The 23,163-nt window shown below is 37.5% G+C and overlaps 1 protein-coding gene across 3 annotated transcripts in view; it reads right to left on the bottom strand.

Moving 5' to 3' along the window:
- The window catches only part of ABCA14 (ATP binding cassette subfamily A member 14), a 203,442-nt gene that overhangs the window by 174,527 nt on the left and 5,752 nt on the right, over window positions 1-23,163 (bottom strand). For all 3 annotated transcript variants that reach the window (XM_085017381.1, XM_085017382.1, XM_085017380.1), the window contains 2 exons: window positions 9,895-10,022; window positions 6,835-6,979 (listed from right to left, as the gene is read on the bottom strand). In XM_085017381.1, the coding sequence (XP_084873507.1) occupies window positions 6,835-6,979; window positions 9,895-10,022 (273 nt within the window). The remainder of the gene's footprint in view (window positions 1-6,834; window positions 6,980-9,894; window positions 10,023-23,163) is intronic.

Raw genomic sequence — 23,163 nt, forward strand, 5'->3', positions numbered from 1 at the left:
TCACTGCCAAGGACCCAGCAACCAGGCACTAGCTACCGGCCATCTCTCTGGAAGAATGCACAGCACCCTAGAAAGAAAAAGTAAGCTCTCACAAAATACCCAGAGTAGCTCATGCATATAAATAGCCCTTCAAAACTACAGTAGTGCTTTTTCCTAAACTCACAGAATCAGAAAATTTATAAGTAAAATAAAGAAGCTCAGGAATTACTCACAGTTAAAAGAACAGAATTCACCTGAAGCAGCAAACAGTGAAATAGACCTCTGTAGTCTAACAGACATGGAGTTCAAAAAGGAAATAGTGAAAATACTGAAGGAATTAAGAGCGAATACAAAGGAATTAAGAGCGGTTATGAACAGTAATGCAGGTTACCTTAGACAGGAACTAGAAAATATAAGGACGAGTCAAGAAAAATTAGGAAACTCATTTGCAGAGACACAAGCTGAGTTAAAGTCACTGAGAGCCAGAATGGATAATGCAGAGGAATGAATCAGTGACTTGGAAGATAGAATAATGGAAATCACACAATTAGGACAGCAGACAGACAATCAAGTGAAAAAAAAAAACATGAAAGCAATATAAGAGATCTATGGGATAATATTAAGCAGGTCCATTCAATGCATAATAGAGATTCCAGAAGGAAAAGAAAAGGGGATTGAACATAAATTTGAGGAAAATATGGCTGAAAACTTTCCAAATCAAAAGGAAGTGGATATCAAGATACAGGAAACACAGAGGGCCCCAAACAAGTTGAACTCAAACAGGGCCACACCAAGACATATTATAATAAACACGGCAAAAGTTAAAGATAGGATTCTAAAGGCAGCAAGAGGAAAAAAAAGAGTTAATAATAAGGGAACCCCAATAAGGCTATCAGCTGATTTCTCTACAGAAAAACTACAGGCCAGAAGAGAAGGGAAAGATATACCCAAAGTTCTAAAAGGAAAAAATTGCAGCCTAGAATACTCTACCCAGCAGGAAGATCATTTAAAATAGAAGGAGAAATAAAGAATTTCTCCAACAAACAAAAACTAAAAAAGTATAGCAATACTAAGGCCATTCTAAAAGAAATGCTGAAAGGGCTCCTCTAAGTAAAAAAGAAGTAAGAAAAAATAGGATGGAGGAAATTACAATTGGAAAGCAATCACTTAAATAAGCCATTATACAGATCTAAAAGAAAAAAAAAATGTTGTAAAAGCAACAATAAACCCAAGGAACAGCAAAAGGACAGCATGAAGATGTTAAAAAAGGACTTCAAAATTATAAAATGTGGGGAAGGAAAGTAAATAAACCTAGACACTCTTTTTAGAATGTGTTTGAATTTATATGATGATCAGGCTAAAGAAAACAGATATAGGAAGGGGTTAACATACTTGAAAAACAGGGCAACCACAAATTAAAACCAAAAAATTCATCCACAAAATCTAAAAAGAAGGGGACAGGAGCATAAAATAAATAATCCAGCCAAAAAAAGAAAAGAAAGGAACAAAAGAGAAACATAGAATCAACTGGAATACAAGGTTTATAATGGCAATAGATACATACTTATCAATAATTACCTTAAATGTCAGTGGGCCGAATGCTCCAATCAAAAGACACAGAGTGGCAGGTTGGATAAAAAAGCAAGAGTCTACAATATGCTGTCTACAAGAGACTCACCTTAGGGCAAAGGACACAAATTAACTGAAAGTGAGGGGATGGAGAAAACTACTTCATGCCTATGGACCTGACAGGAAAGCAGGAGTTGCAATACTCATATCAGACAAAATAGACTTTAAAATGAAGGCCATAAAGAAAGACAAAGAAGGATACTATTTAATGATAAAAGGATCCATTCAAGAAGAGGATTATTACAATCATCAATATATATGCCCCTAATAGGAGCACCCAGATACATACAACAAATACTAACAGGCATAAAAGGAGAAATGGATGGAAATACAATAATAGTAGGGGACTTTAACACCCCACTCACATCAATGGACACATCTTCTAGACAGAAAATCAATAAGGCAACAGAGATCCGAAATGACACAATAGAAAACTTAGACTTAATTGGTATTTTCAGGACATTAAATCCAAAAGATCAGAATAATATATTCAAGTGCACAAGGAATATTCTCAAGGAGTGGCCACATACTGGGGCGCAAAAATAAACTCAACAAATTTAAGAGTACAGAAATTATTTCAAGTATCTCCTCTGACCACAATAGCATGAAATTAGAAATCAACCACAGGAAAAGAAATGAGAAAAAACTGACTACATGGAGACTAAACAACACGCTACTAAAAAACCAATGGGTCAATGAGGAAATCAAGAAGGAAATTAAAAAATACCTCAAGACAAATGATAATGAAGGCACAACCTCTCAGAAATCTATGGGATGCCACAAAAACAGTGCTTAGAGGCAACAGAGGCCTTCCTCAAAAAAGAAGAAAAATCTCACTGACAATTTAACCTACCACCTAAAAGAATTAGCAAAGGAAGAACAAACAAAACCTAAAGTCAGCAGAAGGAAGGGAATCATAAAGATCAGAGAGGAAATCAATAAAATAGAGGTTCAAAAAACAATAGAAAAAAATCAATAAAACAAAGACCTGGTTATTTGAAAGGGTAAACAATACGGACAAACCTCTGGCCAGACTCACAGAGGACAGAAAGAAATCAAATAATCAAAATAAGAAACGAAAAAGGAGAAATCTGAACAGATACTGCAGAAATACAAAAAAAAATAATAAGAGAATACTATGAATAATTATATGCTAACAAATTTGACAACCTAGAAGAAATGGACAACTTTCTAGAGACTTACAGCCTGCCAAAACTGAATCAAGAAGAAATAGATCAACTGAACAGACCTATCACCAGAAATGAAATTGAATATGTAATAAATACACTCCCTAAAAAAAAAAAGGTCCAGGACCAGATGGCTTCACAGTCGAATTCTACCAAACATACAAAGGGAAATTTATACCCATCCTTCTTAAATTTTTCCAAAAGATTAAAAAAGAAGGAATAATCCCAAAGACATTCTGTGAAGCCACCATCACCCTAATAGCAAAACCAGGCAAGGATACCACCAAAAAGGAAAATTATCGGCCAATATCTTTGATGAATATAGATGCAAAAATTCTCAACAAAATCTTAGCCAACTGAATCCAACAACATATAGAAAAGATCATTCACCACAACCAACTGGGATTCATCCCAGGTTCACAAGGATGGTTCAACATATGCAAATCAATCAATCATACACCACATTAACAAAAGAAAAGTTAAAAACCACATGATCATCTCAATAGATGCAGAAAAAGCATTTGACAAAGTTCAGCATCCACTCATGATCAAAACTCTTACCAAAGTGGGTATAAAGGGAACATACCTTAACATAATCAAAGCCATTTATGACTAACCCACAGGCAATATAATATACAATGGAGAAAATCTGAAAGCCTTCCCACTAAAATCTGGAACAAGACAAGGATGCCCACTCTCACCAGTTTTATTCAACATAGTATTGGAATTCCTAGCCAGAGCAGCCAGACAAACAAAAGAAATAAAAGGTATCCAAATTAGAAGAGAAGAGGTAAAATTATCACTGTATGCAGATGACATGATACTATATATAGAAAACCCTAAGGAGTCCACATAAAACCTACTAGAACTGATTAATGCATTGAGTAAAGTAGCAGAATATAAGATTAACATTCAGAAATCAGTTGCATTTCTGTATACTAACAATTAAATATTAGAAAAGGAATATAAAAACACAATACCTTTTAAAATCGCACCCCAGAGTTCCTGTCATGGCTCAGAGGTTAACAAATCTGACTAGCATCCATGAGGATGCAGGTTCAATCCCTGGCCTTGCTCAGTGGGTTAAGGACCTGGCAATGCTGTGAGCTGTGGTGTAGAATGCAGATGTGGCTCAGATCCTGCATTGCTGTGGCTTTGGCATAGGCCAGCAGGATCTACAGAGTCAATGTAATCTTTATAAAAATTCCAATGGCATTTTTTGTAGGAATAGAAAAAATATCCTAAAATTCATATGAAATTTCAAAAACCGTTAATTAGCCAAAATAATCTTGAGCAAGAAGAGTGCTTGCTCCTATGAGCTGGAGGACTCAGTTCTTGATTTTAAAATATATTGCAAAGTTACAGTAATCAAAAAGTATGGTACTTGCATAAAGACAGACTAATGGGAAAGAACTTACAACTCAGAAATAAACTCTCATACATGGTCAAATCATCTTCACCAAGGGCACCAGGGGAAAAGATATTCAAAAAATTACTCTGGATAAATTGGATATCCACAGGCAAAAGAATGAAGTTGGATCCTGACCTTATCCCATAATCAAAATTAAATCAAAATGTATTAAACACCAAAAGAAACAGTAAAACTCTTAGAAGAAAACAGAGGGCAAAATATTCATGACATTGTATTTGGCAATGATTCCTCAGATATGATACCAAAGGCACAGGGAACAAAAGCAAAGATAGACAAAGGAGACCACATTAAACTTAAAATTTTCTGCAGAGCAAAGGAAAAAATCAACAGAGTGAAAAGATAACCTGTGGAATGGGAGAAAATATTCCCAAACCATGAAGCTGGTAAAGAGTTAATATCCAGAATATATAAAAACTTCTAAAACTCAACAACAACAAAAACAACCATATTGAAATGGACAAATGACTTGAACAGATATTTCTCCAAAGAAAATATACAAGCAGCCAAAAGGCACATGAAAAAATGCTCAAATACAATAGTCATCAGGAAAATGCATATCAAAACCACAATGAGATATCACCTCACACATTCCAGGTTGGCCACTACAAAAAAAAACAAAAACAAAACAACTACAACAACAACCAAAAAACAGAAAATAAGTTTTAGTGTGAATGTAAGGAAATTGGGATAATTGTGAATGGCTAGTGGAAAGATAAAATGATGCACCTGCAATGGAAAGCTGTATGGAGGTTTCTCAAAATATTAAAAATAATTACACTATGATCAGCAATCTCACCTTTTGGTATATATCCAAAAGAATTTTAGATGGGATCTCAAAGAGATATTTACACACCGATGTGCACTGCAGCATTATTCACAATAGCCAAGAGGTGAAAGCTACCTAAACGTCCTTTGATGAATGAATAGATAAACAAAATGTGATGTATACAATGGAATATCACCCTTAAAAAAGAAGGAAATTCTGTCATATGCTACAATATGGATGAACATTGAGGCCATGATGCCCAAAAAAAACAAACCATGCATGATTCCACTTAAATTAGATACCTAGAGAAGTCAAGTTCATAGAAAGAGAAAGTAGAATGGTGGTTTCCAAGGGCTAGAGGGACGTGAAAATGAGGAGCTGTTAATGGGTATAAGGTTTGAGTTTTGCAAGATTAAAAAGTTCTAGGGATCTGTCATACAACCACATGCCTATGTCATGCACTTGAAAATTTAAAAAGATGGATCTCATGCTAAGTATTCTTTCTACAATTTTTTAAAGTCTCACTTTCAAATTTCATGAAACTAATTCTGATCTTCTCTCCCACAACGTAGTTTATTTAACTGGTCCAAGTCCTAATCATAGCATAGAATTTTAGTGCTGAAAGAGACCCAAAGGGCCACTTAGTCTAAACACTCATTTTTCATATGAAAAAACTTGGTCCAAAGTTTTTAAGATTATAAAGCTACTGATTGACAGAGTCTGAGCAGAAAAAAAAAAAAGTCATCTACTCCTAGTCTCTACCCTATACTACCATTTACAAAAGTGATTGCTTCTTCCTACCAATTTTTAATACTATTTGACTATGCAGTGTCTTTGACAGTTGGAAAATTGCCTATTTTCTTTCTTGTTTTATGGAGGATTTTTTAAGGAAAACCTACCTCTAAGAATAACATTCCATGCATGTGTTTTTGTACAATAAAATCTTCTTTTTGGTTGTAAACTATCCATTTTCCACCAAGATCACACTATTTTCAATGAACTTGGTCTCACAAACCACACTTAGCATGCAGCACATTAATTTTAAAAGAGGCCAGACTCCTTTTTAACTTTTGATTAGAGAAATACTCAAAATGTTATTGACAAAATGACAATACACTACACAATCCCACCACTGTTTTTATTTTCAGACAGTTATTCCAATCTATGTAGACCCCTACATATTTTCATAATTCTATACATCTGGCTCCATATTTATCAGTCCTGATAATAACTATTTTTAATCACTACACAATAGTCTGTCAAACAGATATACCATCATATTCCTAACCATGCACTTATTACAGACTCTTTTTACTGTTTCTAATTTTTATTGGTAATGGTAAAATCACAGAGCTTTTGTCTTCTGATGAATAATTTACTAAAGACAAGTTTTCGGACTTGTTAGTTCATTCAAATCCTCTATTTTTTTCCCCTCAACTTAATCTATACAATTCAAAAAGAATAAGATTATCATCGAATAATCAAAAGTCAATCAGCCCCTGAAAATAATTCAGAACTACAAGTATGCAGACAATGTTAGTATATGAAGATGTGTCTGTTCGTCAGCAGAGCCAACATTTACCAACTATGATTATATAAATTCAAGGATATACATTAGTAAAGTTCAGGAAATGATCTAAGGTTAAAGAAAGATTTTTTTTTCAAACATATAACATTTTCTAAATGCTCATTTTTATAATAAAAAATACATTTAAAAAATTCACTGTCACAATTAATGAATAAACAACTCTCACATGTTGGGAAAAAAAAATGAGTCACACATGTTGATATGACTGCCAGCTTACAACCAAAATAACAAGGATGCTTAAGGATCAGCTCACCAGGATATCCTCCATCTGTTTGAGCTAGGTTCCTGGGTCCTTGAGAAGGTACTACCGGAAAGAGAAGACCTGTATTCCAGCCCCTGTTTCCATTTAACTTATCTGAAGGACTACTGAACCTACTAAAACGCAGATGATATTTTACCTAGAATGAATCATAAGTACAAAACAAATATTTTAAACCAACATACACTAAAAAGCAAATATTAGCATTGAAAGGAAAATAAAATTCAAAGTTAACAATTGTGTGTTGGGGACAGAGAAATTCAGAATTTTAAATGATGAGAAATGACAGTATTACTGTCACAAGGGACAAGTAAAAAGACTCAGGTGCTATAATCAGTCATAATTTGAAATTGACTAAATTTGTATGGATCCCTCTTTCACCTTCATGGCCTTTTGCCTTTGAGTCTTAAAGACACAATAGTGGTATCTTCTTTGATCGTTATGATTGTATTTCCCTCACACACAATTGGCCTGCTTACTGAGGGAAAATTCAGAAAGTTCTATTAGTTTTCTCTCCCATTAAGTTAGCCAATTACGGTAGAGCAAAGATAGCTCCCCCTTCAAAAAGTGAATGACACATAAAGAAAAAACCCAGGTATCGTACAAGGAGGGATGATAACATTTAAGTGTGGAAGGTCACATTTTTAAAGTATTAAATGAACAGATAATGATATACTACATCTGGAGAGTTAAATAAACTTCAGAGTAAGTTACAGTAGAACCTGAGTAGCTTAACAAGAGACTACTATTGCCAATGATCAGTGGAAGTACACCAAAGAAATCCGTAAGGTAAGAAGGAGAGGCAAGTGTACTAAATTGAGCTAAATATTCACATAATTCAGTTATTTAAAAGCGGAGTTTTAAATACTTACAGCATGCTTAAATCTTTTTTTTTTTTTTTTTGGCTTTTTTAGGGCCACATCTGAGGCATATGGAGGATCCCAGGCTAGGGGTCAAATGGGAGCTGTAGCTGCCAGCCTACACCACAGCCACTGCAACACCAAATCCTTAACCCACAGAGCGAGGCCAGGGATCAAACCTGCATTCTTGTGGATGCTAGTCAGATTCGTTTCCACTGAGCCATGATGGGAACTCTAAAATATTCTTAATACACAATCCTTGTCCTCAGAGAATTCACAGAAGTGTGAAAGGAGCACAAAAGAGGGAAGAGGAGACTGAATAGTCAAGAGTCAGCATTTTCTAGAATTATGAAGAACGACTCAAGAAATGAGGAACGGAGGAAAAAACTAGAATAAGGGGGGTCAAAGCCAGAGAAGCAAGAGATAACAGTACATGCAAAGAACTACTAGTTCAATATTGCTAGAGCATACAGTTCAAAAGATGAGACACAATGAGGCTGGGGGCGTATTCAGAAAACAAGTTGCTGATGGCCTTGTACCCCATGCAGAGGAACTTTTGTAGTTAATGAATGGAGTGTTCCTGACGTATTTTACATAGCACAGAGACACCATCTTGTCTGTGTTCTTAATGGGTCATTGTGGTACCACATAAATCTTGCCCAAGAAAATCAGCTAAACTACAGGAGAACCACCGTCTGGGGGAGGGAGGAGAGGATAGTAGGTCTCATTAGCCATGAAGTCACAAAGCAGAGAGAAAGAAATTGTGTTTGGTAAAGTGTGGGAAAACAGAAGCACCTGGGCAAAAAGTTTGTCAGGACTCCATTCCAAATGCTAGACACCTAGGAATCAACAACAAAAATGAAACTGCACCAAAGCTATTTGACATTCGGGCTAGGGTCTCTCTGTGTACCAACGAGCCTATATCAGCATCAGCATATATTTTTAAGGCAGTAATTAGCATAAAGTAGGCACATGTGAAAGGAATGAAGCAATGGCAGGACAGAAAGAAAGAATGCCTGCTGTCCTGCCAGTGATTCTTCTTTATCCTTCCTTCCTTCCACTGGAAAACACTTGCATCCTAAATGCTGGATCTAGCTTTATGCATAGATATTATAGTTTGATTGTTTCCATCAACCCTGGGCAGAGCTTGTCTATAATAGCTGGTAGAAAGGCACATCAAGTTACCAAGTTCAAAACATTGTTCATTCTTTTCCTCTTCGGGAAATGTTATCAGTCTTTCCTCAGTGGCTGTAAGACATTCTAATTCTGATGCAACCTGGCTGAGCCCAAGAGCTGCTACTAGAGATTTAGAAGAGAAATCAACTTATTCAAAAGAAAGAAGCCTTTCATGTCAGAATCTCTGCTGGTGTATAGATGTATCTCTTTTAAAGGTCAAACTTGAATATTTCAAGGGCATCCAAATGAGTAATTAAGTGGCATTACAGAAGCTTCCAGTCACACCACCCTAGTGAGAATCAAGAATTCTCAAAGTGAAGGCAATTACCTCTTTGGATACATAAAAACAATGTATTAAAGCATGACACATAGTGCAAAACAAGGACGCATTCAGCAGAGCAAAATGAAGCAGCAAACAAACTGTCCTAACAAGAGGACAGAGACACTCCTTTTAGAGTTCACAGTCTAGAGCCAAAGAGACATCCAGACTTTTTTTTTAACTTTCATACAGTAACAGCTTTATTATAAATTTGACTTCATATGCAAAGTTGGAAAGGCAATTACACTTATAATCAATTCTTTAAAAAGTTTAAATATCACATGATAGATACACACTATTTGAAATTCCATAATAAGGTATTTAAATAAGTAACACATTGCTTCCCATTTTATCTAGCTATACTCTTATTTTCTTACTTTCTTACCCACACTTTGCAGGACTAGAAATATCTCCCTGGCCAGGCAGATGGGTGAAGTGAATATTCTCACTAAGGTTCATATTACTTCATTTTCTGATATAAGACCTTAAGGTACAGTGTTCTCATCAGTAATGTAATCATTAAAAGTACAGGTATTAAGTAAGTTGGAGCTGGATTCAAACCCCTGTTCTTATATACCAGCACTTATGATCGTGGGCAAGTTATACTTTTTTCCCATTTATAAAATAAGGATGTATATTTCATTAAATCCCCGAAACTTTAAAATACAATTATATGATCTTTAGCTAAAACCTTCTTACCTTAAGTGGCAATCTCTCATTGCTATTTTGGAAGTCATGATCAAATATAATAGCAGCCAGCACACGAGTGGTCTTATTTACAAACATAATGTACCTCTCAAAATCTTCTTCCGAAGAAAAACCTCGAACTGCGGACAGAAAAATCTAAATCAGTCATCATATAAATGTAAAATGTCTAATGGTTATTCCTACTTCCCTATACGTACCATGAATACCCTAATCCTGTCCTAATAATGTAAATTTTAGAACATTACTACTCAAATATTAATATCACAGATGTCTTAATGAATATTCAGGGTACATAAAAATTCTTGGGTATCATCAAAGCTGTGTGGCATTATGAACAGTATTAAATTATTACAATATATATTAAGGCAAACTGGGATGGAAGAACTTTCAATTGTGTTTTGAAATCTAGCAATTTAAAGAAAAATGTGGAGAGAGGATCAAGATGGCAGAGGAGTAAGTTCACCTTCTCCCACAAACACATCAAAAAAAAAACACATCCACATGTAGCACAATTCACACAGAACATCTACCAAACGCTGGCAGAGGAACTTAAAACCTCCAAAAAGGGCAAGAAACCTTTGGCATACCTGGGTAGAACAAAAGAAAAGAGAGAGAGGAGAAGGAGTCAGGATGGGACTAGCATTCAGAAGAGGAAGCTCTGAAAGAGAAGAGGAATCCACACCCTGGGAAGCCACCTAACTGATGGAGAGATCAGCCTAGACGGAGGGACCTCAAAGTCGCTGAGAAAAGTGCAGCAGCTGGACTGAGGAGGGCAAAGCAGAGAGCCGCACAGACCGTGGGCACCACCGCCTGGGACCCCACAGCCTGAGATGCTCCAGTGGGCTGGGCGCTGAGACTCAGGCTCCCAAGGTCAGTTCGGGGGAGAGGACTAGGGTTGGCTGTGTGGAGACAGACTAAGGGACTAGGGAGGGGTGTGCCCTGGGCTGGGGAGCAGAACTCCACAGCCAAGGGAAGCCTGGAGGCGCTCTGGGCCTGCAGGAGAAGCGAGGCGCCCTTGTTGGGTAGGGTGGGAGGAGGAGGGGCGGGCTGCGTAGGGATCTCCTGCGCATGCCTGCGGGCTCTCAGGGGGCAGGGCGCTTCTGGCCCAGGCGATGGGTGGTGAGAGGCCACTTGTCCTGGCTATGGGAGACCAGGCGATTCTTGCGTGGCCTGTGGGTGGTGGGGCACCTCTTGTGTGGGCTAAGGGCTGCGGGGGGCTAACTGCAATGCGGTGCCTCTTGTGTGATCTACAGGCACTGGAGACAAACCGCAGCAGTCATCTCAGAAAGCAGAGGGAGGTGTGGTCTGCCACCACTAGGGGTCTGTGAATAGGCTCCACCTGTGGCCCCAGTCACCTCAGAGGTCGGCAAAAAAGAGGGCACTGCAACGGAGTATCACCTGTTGTTGCTCTCACTCCCCTGGGAGCACACCCGCCCTGCTGCTGCCGCCACTGCCAAACGCTCAGGACAGCGCCCACAGGCTTGATCACGGTCACTTCTCAGGACCCCGCAACTAGGAACAGCCTGTGCAGCACCTCCTGCATGGGCTAAGTGGGACAGGGTGCTTTCTTGCGTGGTCTGCAGGTGGTGGGGGCAAACCACCACAGTTATCTCTGACTCCAGAGGTGGGCGTGGCCCACCACCACTTGGGATCCTTGAACAGGTAACACTTGCAGCCCCAATCATCTCCGAGGGCACCACAGAGGAGGGCATTGCTACTGAACACCACCTGTTGTTCCTCTCACTCCCCTGGGATCTTACACACCCTGCAACTGCAAATGCTCTGGGCACTTTTTAAATCTGCCCAAGATTCATTACCACTTACCAGGACCCTCAAACTAGGAGTAGCTTGCGCCACCTTGCTGCAGGTCCTTGCTGCTGTCAAGAGCCCAGCAACCAGGCACTGACTACTAGCCCCACCTACTGCCTCCTTCTCCCCAGGAACACACTCAGTGCCCTGGGGATAACAACCTGCTCACGACGAAGAAAGAGACAGCAAATATCCAAACCACCATGCCAAAAGTAAATAGTAACCCACCACAAAATACAAAGGGGAGCTCTTGCATAGAAATAGCCCTCAAAGACTACAGTTTGATTTCCCTTAAACTCACAGGAAAAAAAAAAATTATATATGTATATATGCAAGATGAAGAAGCTCAGGACCCATTCCCAGTTAGAAGGACAGGAGAATTCACAGCAAACAATGAAACAGACCTCTGCAGTCTAACAGACACTGAGTTCAAAGGGAGACAATGAAAATAAGGAACAAAATAAGGAATTAAGGGTGAAAATGAAGGAATTAAGAGAACATATAAACAGTAACAGAGATTACTTTAGAAAGGAACTAGAAAATATGAGGAGGAACCAAGAAAAATTTAAAAATTACTTTGCAGAGATGCAAACTGAAAAGCAGAATGAATAATGCAGAGGAACAAATTAATGACTTGGAAGATAGAATAATGGAAATCACCCAATCAGGACAGCAGACAGAAAACCAAATTAAAAAAAAAAATACAAAATCAATATAAGAGATTTACGGGATAATATAGAGCAGGCCAATGCACACGTAATAGGAATTCCAGAAGAAGAAAGATAAAGGGGGATCAAAAATATATTTGAAGAAATTACGTCTGAAAACTTTCCAAATCTAAAGAAAACAGATATCCCGGTACAGGAAACACAGAAGGCCCCAAAGAAGTTGAACTCAAACAGGACCACACCAAGATATATTATAATAAAAATGGCAAAAGTTAAAGATAAAGAGAGGAATCTAATATAAAGCACACTGAACCTATCTACAGAAAAGAAATAAACTCATGGACATGGAGAAGAGACTTGTGGTTGCTTCCGGAGAGGGGGAGGGGGATGGACTGGGAGTTTAGGGTTAGTAGATGCAAATTATTGCACTTAAAGTGGATAAGCAATGAGTTCCTGTTGTATAGCAATCACTTGTGATGGAACATGACGGAGCATAACATGAGAAAAAAGAATGCATATATATTTATAATTGGGTCAATTTGCTGTATAGCAGAAGCTGAAAGAACATTGCAAATCAACTCTAATACATTTTTTAAAGCCTTAAAAAATACACACATGAAATAAAACTGGCAAAGCCAAGAAAGAAAGAAAGAAAGAGAGAAAGAAAAGAAAACCAAAGAGAAGCAATTCTGCGTTCAGCTAGTTAAGTGTTTCAGGCTCATTGAGGTGGCTCAGAACAGGGGTGAGTAATATGCCTTAGCCTAGGGCAAAGCAAATATAAAAATTGGGACAGAAAATTTTTTCTTACTTAAGCTACATGATTTTGTTATGGGAACAACCAAACAGGTCCTGAATGAGAAAGTAACAGCAACAGCAACAAGCATTTTTTTAGCCAGTGAGAACTGGAAACTGGAAACCTATTCCACTGCAAAAAAGTTTCATCTGATCTCTAAATATTTCCTAACTGAAAATGTTGTATAAAGTTTTGGATTACTGTAGATTACTGACAGTTACCTCATTCAGAAACTCACTACACATCCTCCAAGAGGAAAAAAAAAAATCAAAGAAATAAGGGGGGGAAACACTCATAACATAACACACACCTGCTACATGACTAGGAAACAGAATACCACAAACTTCAAATTAAGTGTTAAGTAGGAAACGATAGAGCCATTTTCCAGCAGAACCAACCACTGAGCCGATACCAGTGAAGAGTCAGACACAGGCTTATCAGAGAAGATGAGAGTGGAGTACGGGTTGAGGGATGCCAGAAGACAGATACAATTACCCCCATGCTAAGAAAGTGCCACCAAACAGCAGAAAATACAAAGAAATAGCTCTGGACAGAACATATGTCAAAACTCTGGCTACTGGGGAAATTAATAAGAGAATAAGACTGCACAGTGTGTGGCCTGAGAGACTGGTGTTTGGAAAATACAATTACTGGCAGAGATGAAATGGGAATATAGAAAGCTACGCTTCGAGATTTGATGGCAAAGGGAGGAAAACGGAAGAAAGAGTTGGAAATCGAATATTCCCTACAAAGAAAAGAAAATCACAAAAATCAGAAACTCCAGAGAAAAGACTTGTGGCTGCTGGGATGGGAGAGGGAGGGAGTGGGAGGGATCGGGAGCTTGGGCTTATCAGACACAACTTAGAATAGATTTACAAGGATATCCTGCTGAATAGCATTGAGAACTTTGTCTAGATACTCATGTTGCAACAGAACAAAGGGTGGGGAAAAAATGTAATTGTAATGTATACATGTAAGGACAACTTGATCCCCTTGCTGTACAGTGGGAAAATTAAAAAAAAATTTTTTAAATGAAATGCATTCTAAATACCACTACTACATTGACTTTAGTGATACATTCACTCACATCACCACTGCCCTAAAATATATTTAAACAATCCTCATGTTGTAAAAAAAAAAAAGAAAGAAAGAAAATCCACCAACTTCACCACCAAAAGAGCCCCATTGACTTTAAAAACTGATATGCAAAGAGGAGAAGGTATTCTAGAAATAGAATCAGGAATATAAGCTGTTTATGTTCAAGGTTGAGAGTAGCCCATCAAAACTCTCAACCTTGAGCATATACAATTTATATTCCTGATTCTGATAATATAAGACATTTAAAAATTGACAGAATCCTGAATAACCAAAGCAATCCTGAGAAGGAAGGATAAACTGGAAGCATCACACTTGCCAATTTCAAACTTTATTGCAAAGCTATAGTAATCAAAATAGTATAGTAGTGGTGTTAAAAAGACACATAGACCAATGGAATAGTCAGTAGCTCAGAAATAAACTGTGTTTATATGTTTAACTAATATTTGACAAAGGATATAAGAAAACCCAATGAGGAAAACATAGTTTTTTTCAATAACTGGTGTTGAAAAAAAATTGGAATATTCACATGCAAAAGAATGAAGTTGGACCCTTATCTTACGTGACTCACAAAAATTAACTCAAAATAGACTAAAAAATTAAATCTAAGATGTAAAATCTTAAAACTCTTAGAAGATAACAAAGGATGGTAATGATTTTTTTGGACATGACACCTAAAGCACAATGAACAAAATAAAAAATAAACAATATGGAGTTCCTGTCCTGGCTCAGTGGAAACGAATCTGACTAGTATCCATGAGGATGCAGGTTTGATCTCTGACCTTGCTCAGGGGGTTAAAGATCCAGCATTGCCGTGAGCTGTGGTGTGGGTCACAGAGGTGGCTTGGATCTGATGTTGCTGTGGCTGTGACATAGGCCAGTGGTTACAGCTCCAATTGGACCCCTAGCCTGGGAAACTCCATATGCCATGGGTGAGGCCTTAAAAAAAGATAAATAAATAAACAAGAGACATTAAACTAAAAATCGTCTGTATAGCAAAAGAAATGATCAGCAAAATAAAAAGGCAATCTATGGAATGGGAGAAAATATTTGTAAACCATATATCTGATAGAGTTAATATTCAAAATATGTAAGAAACATGCAAACCAATAGCAAAAAAAAACAAAAACTATACTAATCTAATTTTAAAATGGGCAAAGGGGAGTTCCCGTCGTGGCTCAGTGGAAACGAATCTGACCAGCATCAATGATGAGGATGCAGGTTTGATCCTTGGCCTCGCTTAGTGGGTTAAGGATCTGGCCTTACCATGAACTGTGGTGGTAGGTCACAGGCGTGCCTTGGATCCTGCATTGCTGTGGCTGTGGCATAGGTGGCTGCTACAGCTCTGATTCAACCCCTAGCCTGGGAACCTCCATGGCATGTTCAGTCCTAAAAAGCAAAAATAAATAAATAAATAAATAAATAAATAAATAAAACGAGCAAAGGAATTGAATAAACATTTTCCCAAGGAAGATATTCAAATGGCCAAGTACATGAAAAGATGTTCATCAATAAACATCAAGAACTGCAAATCAAAACCACAATAAGATAGCTCTGTCCGCTATCTCTATCATCCAAAAGACAAGAGATAACAAATGCTAGTGAGGATGTAAAGAAAAGAGAAATCTCGTACACTGTTGGTAGTAACAAACACTGGTATAGCAACTATGGAAAACAACATGCAGAATCTTCAAAATAATTCAAAAAGATTCATGCATTCCAGTGTTCACTGTAGCACTATTTACAATAGTCAAGACATGGAAGCAACCTAAATTCCCATCAACAGAGGAAGGGATAAAGATATGGTACATGTATACAGTGGAATATTATTCAGCAATGAAAAGTAAAATAATGCCATTTGAAGTAACAGGGATGGACCTAGAGATTAGCATACTAAGTGAAGTAAGTCAGAGAAAGACAAATGCCATATGATACCACTTATAGGTGGAATTTTTAAAGGGGTAAAAGAATTTATTTATAAAACAGAAATGGGTGAAAGTGATCAAAAGTTATAAACTTCCAGTTACAAATTCTGATCATGTAATGTACAACATGGTGACCATAGTTGCGAATACTGTACTGTACTTTTTTTTTTTCGTCTCTCTGTATTCTTTTTTTTTTTTTTTTTTTTTTTTTTAGGGCTGCAACCTACAGCATATGGAAGATCCCAGGCTAGGGGTCAAACTGGAGCTACAGCTGCTGGCCTATGCCACAGCCACAGCAACGCCAGATCCGAGCCACATCTGCGACCCACACCATAGCTCATGGCAATGCCGGATCCCTAACCCATTGAGCAAGTCCAGGGATTGAACATGTGTCCTCATGGATGCCAGTCAGATTCGTTTCCACTGATCCACGATGGGAACTCCTATATCGTACATTTAAAGTTGCTAAAATCACAACTATCACTATTTGCAGATGACATGATACTATACCTAGGAAATCCTAAAGATGCTACCAGAAAACTGTCAGAGCTCATCATTGAATTTCGCAAAGTCACAGGATACAAAATTAATACACAGAAATTGACTGCATTTCTATATACAGACAATGAGAGACCAGAAAGGGAAATTAGGGAATCAATCCAATTTACATCATATCAAAAAGAATAAAATACTTAGGAATAAACCTATACTCTGAAAACTGTAAGATGCTGATGAAAGAAATCAAAGATGACATAAACAGATGGGAAGACGTACCATGCTCTTGGACTGGAAAAATCAGTATTGTCAAAATGACTATACGACCCAAGGCAATCTGCAGATTCAATGCTATCCCTATCAAATTATCAAGGACGATTTGCAACAACATGGATGGAACTAGAGACTCTCATACTGAGTGAAGTAAGTCAGAAAGAGAAAGACAAATACCATATGATATCACTTATATCTGGAATCTAATATATGGCACAAATGAACCTTTCCACAGAAAAGAAAACCATGGACTTGGAGAATAAACTTGTGGTTGCCAAGGGGGAAGGGGAGGGAGTGGGGTGGATTGGGAGCTTGGGGTTAATAGATGCAGACTATTGCCTTTAGAATGGATTAGCAATGAGATCCTGCTGTGTAGCACTGGGAACTTTGTCTAGACACTTATGATGGAGCCTGATAATGTGAGAAAAAAGAATGTCTACATGTATGTGTAACTGGGTCACCATGCTGTACAGTAGAAAAAACATTGTATTGGGGAAATAACAATTTAAAATACATAAATAAATAAATAGATGAAGGGAAAAATAATTACCAAGGACATTTTTCACAGAACTCGAACAAAATATTTTAAAGTTTGTTTGGAAGCACAAAAGACCCAGAATAACCAAAGCCATCCTGAGAAAGAAAAATAGAGCTGGAGGAATCAGGCTCCCTGACTTCACACTATACTACAAAGCTACAGTCATCAAAACCATATGGTACTGGCACAAAGACAGAAATATAGGTCAGTGGAACAGAATAGAAAGCCCCGAATTAAACCCACGCACCTAAAGCCAACTAACCTATGACAAAGGAGGTAAGGATATACAGTGGAGAAAAGACAGCCCCTTCCTCTTAGAGGAAAACATAGGCTGAACACTCTGACATAAACCACAGCAACATCTTCTCAGATCCACCTCCTGGAGTCATGACAATAAAAACAAAAATAAACAAATGGAACTTAATTAAACTTAAAAGTTTCTGCACAGCAAAGGAAACCCTAAACAAAACAAAAGACAACCTAGAGAATAGGAGAAAATATATGCAAATGAAGCGACTGACAAGGGATTGATCTACAAAATTTGTAAACACCTCCTATCGCTCAATACCAAAAAAGCCCAAACAACCCCTCAGAAAATGGGCAAAAGATCTAAACAGACATTTCTCCACAGAAGAATATGGATGGTCAAAAAACACATGAAAAGATGTTCAACTCATTGTTCGAGAAATGCAAATCAAAACTACCATGAGGTGCTACCTTACACCAGCCAGAATGGCCATCATCCAGAAGTCTACAAACAGTAAATGCTGGAGAGGGTGTGGACAAAAGGGAACTCTCTTACACTGTTGGTGGGAATGTAAATTGGTGCAACCACTGTGGAAGACAGTAAACAGTTCTAAAAATAGAACTACCATTTGACACAGCCATCCCACTCCTGAGCATCTATCCCGAGAAAACCATGACTCGCCAAGACACATGTACTCCAACGTTCATTGCAGCACTATTTGCAATAGCCAAGACATGGAAACAACCTAAGTGTCCATCGACAGAGGAGTGGATAAAGATGATGTGGTATATATACACAATGGAATATTACTCATCCATTAAAAGGAAGGAAATAATGGCATTTGCAGCAACATGGATGGACCTAGAAATTATCATGCCAAGCGAAGTCAGTCAGACAGTGAGATACCAACATCATATGCCATCACTTTCATGTGGAATCTGCAAAAAGGATACAATGAACTTCTTTGCAGAACAGATACTGACTCACAGACTTTGAAAAACTTCTGGTTTCCAAATGAGACAGGTTGGAGGGTGAGGGGATGTGCTGGGGGTTTGGGATGGAAATGCTATAAAATTGAGTTGTGATGATCGTTGTACAACTATAAATGTAATAAAATTCATTGAGTAATTTTAAAAAATAAAATACATCATGAAAGACAAATGTTAAAAAAAAAAAGTTGCTAAGAGAGTAGATCTCAAGTTTTCACCATAAGTAAAAATAATTGTAACTGCGAGGTAATGGATGTTAATTTATTGTGGTAATCACTTTGCAACATATACCGATATCAATCATTACTTTGTATACCTTAAACTTATTCAATGTTATATGTCAATCATATTTTAACAAAACTGGAAAAAAAATTTAATTAGAAAAGAACAAAAGCAGTATATGACATCCATAGAAAGCTAGTATAAAAAAACAGAAAATGAAAATCAAAGCATTTCAGCCACTAAAAAAATCTCTCCCATTCTTTCTTGAAAATATTTCACAGAGCAGGAAAAACTGTCCCAACCTGAACTAAAAATCCTTAAACAAGCATTTGCAGATATGATATAACACTTCAAGAACCCAAAAACTGTGAGTTCCCATAGTGGCTCAGTGAATGGTAACAAACCAGACTACTGTCCATGAAGACATGGGTTCAATCCCTGGCCTTGCTCAGTGGGTTAAGGATCCCAAATTGCCATGAACTGTGGTATAGGTCGCAGAAGAGGCTCAGATCCTGCATTGCTATGGCTGTGGTGTAGGCTGGCAGCTGCAGCTCCAATTTGAGCCCTTGACTTGGAAATTCCATAGTTTCCATAAGAAAAACTCCAGGAGTTCCCGCCTTGGCACAGTGGAAATGAATCTGACCAGAAACCGTGAGGTTGTGGGTTCAATTCCTGGCCTTGCTCAGTGGGTTAAGGATCTGGCACGTGGCTCAGATCCTGTGTTTCTGTGTTATAGGGCGGCAGCTGTAGCTCTGATTCGACCCCTAGCCTGGGAACCTCCATATGCCCCAGTTGCAGCCCTAAAAAGCAAAATAAATAAATAAATAAATAAGTAAAATTTTAAACGTAAATAAAAAGAAAAACCCCAATTGCATGGAAATTAGGTATTCACTTTCAATAATTCATAGAATAAAGATTTTGAAACTGACTAATCTCGTAAACACATGTTAAAATTTCTTAACAAAATAATAGCAAATAAAATTCATTGATAAACCCAGCTAAGTGGACTTTATTCCAGTATGCAAGTATGAAAAAGCATTATGTTAACCAAAATGAGAAAAATGAAATGACAATCTTAATAGATATAAACAAAAGGCATTTGACAAAATTTAACATTAATAAGTGATTTTTTTAAAAAAAAAATCTCTCAGCAAATCAGGAATAGAAAGAAGCTATCTAAATTTTATAAAGAGGAGTTCCCGTCATGGCACAGTGGTTAACGAATCCGACTAGGAACCATGAGGTGGCCGGTTTGATCCCTTGCCTTGCTCAGTGGGTTAACGATCCGGCGTTGCCGTGAGCTGTGGTGTAGGCTGCAGGCGCGGCTTGGATCCCACGTTGCTGTGGCTCTGGCATAGGCCAGTGACTCCAGCTCCAATTCAACCCCTAGCCTGGGAACTCCATATGCCGCGAGAGCGGCCCAATAAATGGCAAAAAGACAAAAAAATAAATAAATAAAATAAAAAAATAAAATGAGAAATTAACTTGCTTTTAAAAATAAATAAATAAATTTTATAAAGAACATCTACAAGCAATATACAACAATCGTGGTGCTCAGTGGTGAAATATCAAGATGTTTTCTCCAGAGACAGGGAGCAAGACAATGATAATTTTATGTTACTTCCTGTGAAAAGACAGAACAAACATGCCAAGTGTGGCTGAAGATGTAGAACAACTGAAACTCATACATTTCTGGTAGAAAGGTAAATATCTTTACACAATTATTTTATAGTATCTACTAAACGTAAACAGATACATCCTCCAAGACGCAATAATTTCATTTCATATACCAAACAGAAAGGTAGATATGTGCTCATCAAAATGTGCATATAAAAATGTTCATAACAGCACCACCCATAATAACCCAACTCTGGAATCTACTCAGATGTCCATCAATAACAGGGAGAAAAATAAATTATAGAATATTAGCATAATGTAATACTGTAATGAAAAGGAATGATTTATAATCTGACCTAACAATTTGAGTGTATCTTGCAAATACAATGCTAAGTGAAAGCAGACACAAGCAAACTATGTAGTATATACTCTATGCTATGTACACAGTATATGTTATATATGATGGTACAGTGAGTGTTTCCATTTATATAACGTGAAAAACAGGCAAAACTAGTCTATGGTCTTAGATGTCAGAAATAGTGTCTCAACTTGGAAGAGCAGTAATGCAAGTTGGCACAAAAGGAAGTTCTAAGGTGCTGGAAAGGCTCTAACCTAGAACTAGAGATTCCTTATTCGCTACAAAGAGAGAAAAACAATGCCATTCCAATGGAATGTCTGGTGGAGATGGATCTTAATGAAATGAGCAAATATGACATCACCGATTATGGAACAAAATGGCAATGGGCTTCCTCGTGTGGAATCACTAGGAAAGACCCTATTAAGAAAGATGTGATATGTTTGACGCAAATGTTCAAGCTGAAACTAAACTTGAGAAAACAATCAGGCAAATATGAATTAGAAATTTCTGTGAAATAATCAGCCTAGTCTCTTAAAAAATTTTAATGTCATTAAAGAAAAAACAACAGAAGGAAGTAATTCTAAGGCAGGGGTCAACAAATTCACTCTGTACAGGTCAAATCTACCTCACAGTCTGTTTTGCTATGGGCTTGTGAGCTGTGAATGATTTTTACATTTCTAATGAGTTCTTAAAAAACGGAATATTTGATGGAATATAGACAGCCCATAAAACTTAAAATATGTACTGTCTGGCCCTTTATAGAAGTTTGCCACTCACAATACAGATTCATATATCTCCAGCTGAATCCTGGATTACTAAAAGAGAAAATAAATTCTCAAGAAGCTTATTAGTAGAATGAGAGAAATATAAATATTGACTGTATATTAGATAACATTTTCATGTCGATTTAAAAATTCTTAGGTGTGATCACTGTAAAGATTTTGTTGGAGAATATCCTAATTCTTAGGAAACGCATAAAGTGTTTGAAGGTGAAGTGTCGTGAATACAATTTATTCTCAATGGTTCAGAAAAAATCCAATAATGTTATATACATTCCTACAAGTGTTACATATACATTAAATATAGTATATCAAAAATACTAAATATAATGCATTTTATATAGATAGAAGGAGAAGGAAGGATAAAGCAAATGGGACAGATGTTACTGGTAAATTGCAGCAATTTTGCATTTTCTCTATAGGTTTGAAATTGTTCAAAATCAAATGTGTGTGGATGTGGCACCTTCTGGATCAGCATGCTAAAAATAAAGTCTATATAGTTCTCAGGAATTCTTTGCCAAAGGGTTTAACAGAAATCATGACTCTGTGTTGATTAAACAAGTCATCAAATACCAACATCAGAGTCTTAACCCAACACCAGGTTTCTTATGACAAATGATCCTACTACTGGTAATCTATACCATGTTATACTGTTCAGATGCTATAACATCTGACCTTGAATTAGTAGATTAAAAGCTCCCAGGGAATAGGTTTTTTAAAAAAAAAATTTAGAATAGCACTATAAACTGAAGGTGGGAGGTTTCCAAATAAAGACTTTTACACATTATCTTTTTATATCCACCAGGCTATTTTGCTAAGGAGTTGGTTCAACAGAAACTAAGAGAGAGGATCAGGCCTCATCAGCAAAGTTTCTCAGCTTCCTTCCTTTGAAGTTAGCACTTGGTAATGAGACATTTATTAATCTATGTCACCATGGACCTTCAACCAGGCAGATCTCTCTACTCCAGTCTTTAGGCACCCTCTCTCTTGATGGCCTCGACATGACAGAATGACAGTGCTTCTTATGAGTCTTTTCCACTGATACACCCACAAGAGCAAAGGGTAAGAACAGCAGCCTGTTCTCTATCTCCCACGTCTACATACTGGAGTACCTGAAATGGAACCTAAATCACTAAAGTTCTTTGGACATTCATGGTTTATATGTTAAAAGTGCACAGGAATTTTGTCGTGGCTCAGTGGTTAACGAATCCGACTAGGAATCATGAGGTTGCAGGTTCGATCCCTGGCCTTGTTCAGTGGGTTAAGGATCCGGTGTTGCCGTGAGCTGTGGTGTAGGTTGCAGACGCGGCTCGGATCCTGCGTTACTGTGGCTGTGGTGTAGGCCAGTGGCTGCAGCTCCGATTCCAGCCCTAGCCTGGGAACCTCCATATGCCGCGGGAGCAGCCCTAGAAAAGGCTAAAAGACAAAAAAAAAATAATAATAATAATAATT

This window comes from Sus scrofa, chromosome 3 (assembly GCF_054392235.1).
Source record: "Sus scrofa isolate SSC_HxYL_T2T_F1_AM1 chromosome 3, Sscrofa_HxYL_maternal_Yorkshire_Landrace_v2.0, whole genome shotgun sequence".
In the NCBI taxonomy this organism is placed as follows: Eukaryota; Metazoa; Chordata; class Mammalia; order Artiodactyla; family Suidae; genus Sus; species Sus scrofa.